We start from the raw sequence: 7,142 nt of genomic DNA on the forward strand, positions 1-7,142 counted from the left end.
CCCTACATCTTTAAAAAATTTTTTTAATTTCTATTTTAATGACTACATAACCATTAGATTAATCATAATTTAATTATTCTCTGATTTTGAGACAGAAATAAATATAAATGTACTGATTATATTTTTCACATTATAAAAATCCCATTGTAAACATTTTGAAATCTTTGTCTAGATACTTTACTTTACAGATACTTTGCTTAATTCCCGACATGAAATTACTGAGTCAAGAGATATAAGCTTTTAAAGACTATTATTACATATGTTGCTTATATATAGTTTTTGCCAATTTATATTTTCCCTAGCAATGCATGAGAGTTCTTTTCTTGCCACAGAAGCTCACTAATTAGGTAATGTTGCTCAATATAAAGTTGCATAAGATGGTTTACATTCAATGGGAGGCAGTTTTATTCCTTTTAAACCATAATTTTTATTAGGCAAATAAAATGTCATACCCAGATTACAATACAATGATGTCAATCATTAATATATAAATAATTCTAATATTCTACAACTTATTTAAGTAGGTAAATATGCCAATAGTAATCTTGTTTATAGTTAATTTGCCTGGTTGTTTAATATGTTGAGAAGGTAAATTATAAGCTGGTCAGTCATTATCTGAATTATCACAATTTTTAAATTAATGTACTTTAAATGTACTTGGCTATAATCTAAAGTCAGTAGTTAAATTCTGTTTGTTCTACCTAACTTTATTTTTTTTAATATTTAAGAAATTTTACTCCTAATCTCTATGTCATACAAAATGGATAAATTTTACAATTATTTCATTGCATTCAAGGAATTCTATATTCCCAAGGCAAAAGAATGGAATACATACATAGTTCATTTTTAAACTAATGCAGTCCTAAGGACACTCATTTAATTCAATTTTCCATTGACTATATGTTCTTATTGTTGAAATTTATGACCTAGTGACTTATACGGCATGATACCAAATTCAAGTTGGTTGAAGTGATTGCCTAATTGAATAAATAATATGGGCATTACCTAAAGCATCAGAACAACAGTATACTTTGATTTTACCCATAATTTAGATGGATGATTAGAGCACGATTTTAAGTCAAGAAAATTATTTTTTAAAATATTTAATTAAAAATTTGAAAATATAGAGAAAATTAATGTTATTTCTCCACATTAATAATTATGCTTTATATTACATGTTTTATTATTACCTAAACACTTATGCCACCTGAATTCAAATTTTTTAAATTATTTTGTAAAATATAAAGCAAACATAATGTTACACATTTGTTTTAACTCTTGCTAGCAGAAATTTTGTGTTCATTTGTTTTAGCATATTACAAGTTTAGTGGTTTATTTTAGAGACTGTATAGTCCTGTTACCTGATAATAGTATTAACCTCTATATAGGGAATAAAGTATTAAAATTATGTCTTTATGTATATTTCTGTATATTTAGGTTTATGATTAACCTATTCAATTAACTTTTTAAAAATGTTCAGAGCTTGTATTATTTGTAATTAAAGTGAAATAGTCTCAGAAAAATAAACACTATTACTACTAATATTTTCCATCCTATACCAGCCAATGATGAGTTGTATGCTCAAGTTATTTTACATTGCTTTACTTGTTACCTTGATAACATACCTTCATTGTATAGGCATTGTAAGCACGAGGATATGGCAGACCTGTAAACCCTGTCATGTCCCATTTCCTGTGAATAAAAATTGCTGTGCTCTGTTCTGGCCTAGACTGCTTGCCATGATATCAATGGCAGCCTAACATTCTTGACCTTAAACATAATTGGCATTATATTGATGGATTTTGTAAGATAGTATTGAGCAGTATTCAAAGGGCCACAGACTCCTAATCACAGCCACTTGCAACCAGGGTATGGTGCCTTGATTTTAGAATATTCTGATAAGTGGATGGTAGTAGCTAGCATGAAATAATCCCCTGGGAGTAAGGTACCTGATGGAATACCAAATAAAAATTTCCTTTGGCCAATAGTTTCTTTTTTCTTGATTATTCTTTATATATCTTTTCTCTTTAGAACTACTCTTTTCTATTTTCTCCATATTATCTTCTCTCCTTTTACACTGTTGTATTTTTCTCCTTTGTAATCTCTTTTTTCCTCTCTCAAATTCATACTTTTTCTATCTTCCCATTTTTAAGGTCTGGCTCCTCCCCCAGTAGAGGTCTAGTCATCACGTATTCATTCTTTTATACATCATCCATCCATCCACTTGTTTCTAAGTGAGTATTTATAACAAGTCTGCTCTGTGTTAGACACTGTGCGATGACATCATAGAGGGGAGATGGATAATAACTATTTGCTTTTTAAATGCAAGTTTACTATGTGCCAGGTACTGTTCTAAGTGCTTTATAAATCTATATTAACAGACTTAATCTTTATAACAGTCCTAAGAATAGGTCCAATTTTTTTAAATTGTGATTAGTCACTTATTTCTTTCTTTGTTTGTTTTTGGTTGCATTGGGTTTTCATTGCTGCACGTGGGCTTTCTCTAGTTGTGGCGAGCAGGGGCTACTCTTTGTTGTGGTGCACGGGTTTCTCATTGTGGTGGCTTCTCTTGCTGCAGAGCATGAGCTCTAGGCATGCGGGCTTCAGTAGTTGTGGCACGTGGGCTCAGTAGTTGTGGCGCACGGGCTCTAGAGAGCAGGCTCAGTAGTTGTGGTGCAGCTACAACTTGGGCTTAGTTGCTCTGCAGCACGTGAGATCTTCCTGGACCAGGGCTCCAACCTGTGTCCCCTGAAGTGGCAGGCAGATTCCTAACCACTGCGCCACCTGGGAAGTCATGAATAGGTCCAGTTTTTAATCCCCATTTTATTGATGAAGAAACCATAAGTTGTTCATGGTCACATGGTTAATAAATAACAGAGCTGGGATACATATTCAGGCTTTGGAGCTCTCAGATTTAACCACTGTTACTTTTCCTTTTGATCTTGAAGCCAGCAATTATGGTGTAATGTAATGTAGTTTGGCTGTGGTAGAGATGCAATTTGGGGGAAGGAGCCCCATGACTGGGAGAGCTGGGAAAAGCTTAACAGAGGAAGTAACTTTTGAATAGAACTCCTCTAAGTTACCAACTTCTAAATTCCTGTAAACTAAAACATTATCAGGTCTTGATAAAAATGAAAAGCACTGAGTCCATGATTAGGAGGTGAGGAGATACTTGGTTGTTTTTGTCAATGTGTGTGCTAAAACACGGGGGTGTATATTGCATGTACCAGGGTTTTTGGGTACTTGAATCAACAGACATGCGGCAGCTGATGATTAATACTTAATCGCAAGCTTTGGAAGAGCTGAAGTAAGGACCTCAGGGTCAAAATCAATAGGGCTTTCTTCATTTGAGTTGCTAGATCTTTAATTAAACTACACCAAGTGAAATAGAAAATAATTTAGGTCTGGAATAATTTAGGTGTTGAAGTGATTTTGAGAATTCAGGTGAACTATGAATTTCACTTTTTAAACCCTCCAATTGCATAAAATAAATGAATCAGAGTCACCAGATTAATCTGGTGTGTGGAACAGAAATGGTCCAAAAAAGAGCCTTATATCTAAATCTAGTTAATTAGTGATAAAATGCAAATAAAAGTAGAAATTCATGGTAACTTCTTTTCAAAATTATGCAGAAGAGAAAAAACTTTTACTTTTTTGGTCCATAATAAATACACAAGAAAAGATGTCATTAATGCATATCTTTGTTGTCAAAATGTCACTCCTCATATATTTCCTCATATATTTGTTTGATTATGGAAAATTGCCAGAAGATAATATTTTTAATATTCATCACTGTTTTAATATTCATAGTTAAAATCTATTTCTCATTGTATGTATAGTTATACTATCACACTGTCATGGCTTAGAAGGACTGATTTACTGATTTGCCCCAATATTTATTAATTATGTCATTTTCCTGCCCTCTGAAAAAAATTTTTAGAAAAGGGATATATCATGAAAATAACATTTTTTAATGTTTCCTTGGCACATGATGCCAAATGTAGCTAATCTGGAGAAGAGCATCTTTTCACTTAATATTCATTCTAAAAATCTTCTTTGAAGGTTCTAGGTAATACAAAAATACAGTCTGAGTACATGACCTATGACCATTGCATTACCAAGGAATTTTTAGCTCATTCTAAGGTAGTCTTCTCCATGCTTTTCTCCCACTTCCTTTTGCACAGATATTATTTGTAGACATTAGGCACAAAGTAAGTAATAAATTTGACAATTATAGTAATAATGTTACCTCCAAAATTATTAGAAGACAGATAATTTGATGAATATTTGCCTTTTAGGCAAGAGTAAATGTAAACTAGTTTGCTTTTATGCTTTTCTGTTTTTTCATTAATTTCTGAAATTTCCAAACTTGTTGAACAGTCGCTTTTGAGAGGAAAATAGACCAAAATCTTGTTTTTACATTCCAGGCTTTCTTCTCCAACAATATTTGTTGTTCCTTTTGAATGTACCATGTACACTGGATGTACCAGATATCTGAAACAAATGTATTGTTCACATGTAGAGGGAAATAAAGAGAAGTTCTAAAATATGAAGTTAGAGAGCAGATATTATGAGAAATAGGAAAATCTCAATAGGGTGGTGATCTGGACCCTAAATTAGAAAGCAATATGCTACCTTTTGGCTTATTAAGGAATCTAGACATGATTTATATAGTACAAGACATCAGCAATGTCACACGAAGGAGAGGGAAGAAGGGGATCTTTTATTACTAATTGGAAACTTTATTTTCAACTAATTCTTAGATTATTTATAATTACATATGAAACAATGTGTTTCCACAAGCTTCACTGAACTGCTAAGGAATTGGAATGGCAAACTCTCTTTGGAAATGTGGAATGCAAATAAAGTCACCGTTTATAGAGACCACATAATGGTGGTGTGCAGTTGTGAGAAATGATCAACAGTGGACAAGATTGCTAATAAATCTCTTGCAAAAGCCTATTATAAAATGGAATCACAAAGAGATGGCAACTCTTCCCTTTCTCCCTGACTTCTTATCCTCAATCTCTTCCGACTTCTTAAATACACTTCTCATGCATACATTTTAGAAGCACCAGTTTTATATCAGTTTTAAAAGCACCAGATTGTATAAATGGGACACTTCCATTTTAATACATTGTAGAAACATAGAGGGTTGTGGCTTTGATATTTTTATTGCTCGGATAGTAATGCTATTTTTTAAATAGCAATAACAAAGTTCTGTTTTCCGTAGTACTTTTCTCACTCTAATTTTACCATACCATCATGTAGGTGAACTTGCTGTGGAAAAGATCTGAATGAACCATCATGCTTTGACCCAAAGAAAAAAACTTATGACTTCATGTTTCATCCTAACAAACATTGACCTTACCTTGGGTGATCATTTGTTATATCATAGTAGGAAAACTAGGTGTTCTCATGCTTTTTTTTTTTTTTTTAAATAATTACCTCTGTATTTCAATAAGGATTTGTTTCTTTCCTAGGGCCGGTGCATAAACTTCTCTCGAGTTCCCTCTCAGTAAAAGGAAAGCAGGAAGACCAAGAGGTATGAAGATGGTATATCTTCACGATGCCGACTTCCAACCAAAAGAAAACAAAGTGCATTTCAGAAGTTTTTGGAAGAGCAGCTTTATTCCTCTCAGTCAGGACATGTTCTCTCTGTCTTCTGCTTTGCTTGCATCAACCATTTTCAAACTCTTGTTCTGCCATCTACATGGGAATTGATGAAACTCAATGGTAACACATGATTCAGGACATTAAAAATAAAAAGGAACTTTAATGTACGTGCTGTGGTTTATACAAGAAAGTTGTTTTGAATGTGTAAAAGAGGAAGGAACAAAAGCATGAAGATGATACCAAAATAGGGAGCACAAGACAATTGGCCCTGGTGAATCTTTAATGGAGAAAGGAGCATTTTACATGGAAACATGGCACTTGTGTGTTTACATGGCAAGATTCTTAGCCAAAGGCAGAGTATGAGATCTCCCACCAGGCTAAGCAAATAAAGGAGTCTATTGCCTTATAGCTGTGTCAGATCACAAAATCCTTCCAAGTCCACTACCACGATGTGCCTTCCGGGAAGCTTCTGACTGGAAAATCTTGTCATTCTAACACTGAAAAGTGCACACGTATGACAAAATGTAGACAGGATGCCTCAAGGTATCAGTAGCAAGCAAGATTTTGCCCTTTAGTTTTTGAAGGCACCTTTCTTTCATTATGCACTTGGGAAAAGAAGAAACTTAATAGAGCATTATTCCACAGGAAGACGGCCTCTAACTAGAGATCTTCAGTGGAGCTTAATGGACTCATGATTTGAGAACTTGTCCTTGGGATTGGTAGATTTACCCCTCTTTCTATGTTTAGGGCTTAGTAGTACATAAAGCAGTAATATCTGTAAACATACCTAGGAGTTTGTTTTGCTTTTAATTTAAAGGAAGCAGTAACCACAAAGCTTCCGCTCAGGGTATTTTCTTCCTCCAAGTCTCCAAGGGCTCTTCAGCGTCACAAGCCAGCAACTCTCTTTGCATGAAAATTTCAAAATTTAATTAATATAATTAAAGGCAACAGCAAGCAGCAGCCTGTGAAGATTTTGCTCATCCTTTTTATGCCTTTTGACATTGAATGACCTATTACTGTATACGCATTACTTGGATTTTGAGGGGCACTCTACTACCTTGGTTGTGATTCAGTAGAGAGAAAAAAAAGGCCTCCTCTCATCAATTTATAAATTAAATTTTCAGGAGGGTCTACCACCACAAAACATCGAAAATGTATGTATTATAATTTTTTTAGAAAAACCACCGTGTCACGTCAACGATGCCAAATTATGTTAGCGTGAGCGGAAACACTGTGGGGGAGGAAGAAGGCAGCAGCTGATGAAAAAAGCTCAAATGATCTAGTCACTTTCGATACTGTACTTCAGATGCGAAATGGATATTCGACTGGAAACCTGACAAAGCGCGCCTGCTTTGATGTGAACTGGTATAGACAATGACCAGTGGCTGGGTCAGTGGGATGTCTCTCTGCGAGCACAAAGGCTTATCAAATGACACTAAAAATAAGTTCAACGACCATCACATTGGAAGGGAGAAGGCGAACATTTCATGTTTGGCGGGCATGTGAGTGCACAAGATGGAAAGAGT

The 7,142-nt window shown here is 34.3% G+C and overlaps 1 protein-coding gene across 1 annotated transcript in view; it reads left to right on the forward strand.

Moving 5' to 3' along the window:
* ANTXR2 (ANTXR cell adhesion molecule 2) overlaps positions 1 to 7,142 on the forward strand; it is a 165,235-nt gene that overhangs the window by 157,815 nt on the left and 278 nt on the right. Inside the window, exon 17 of the mRNA XM_007447567.1 lies at positions 5,484 to 7,142. This exon is cut by the window's right edge and continues 278 nt beyond it. Within this exon, the coding sequence (XP_007447629.1) occupies positions 5,484 to 5,522 (39 nt within the window). The 3' untranslated portion in view covers positions 5,523 to 7,142. The remainder of the gene's footprint in view (positions 1 to 5,483) is intronic.

Source organism: Lipotes vexillifer, unplaced genomic scaffold (assembly GCF_000442215.2).
Source record: "Lipotes vexillifer unplaced genomic scaffold, Lipotes_vexillifer_v1.1 scaffold272, whole genome shotgun sequence".
Lineage (NCBI taxonomy): Eukaryota > Metazoa > Chordata > Mammalia > Artiodactyla > Lipotidae > Lipotes > Lipotes vexillifer.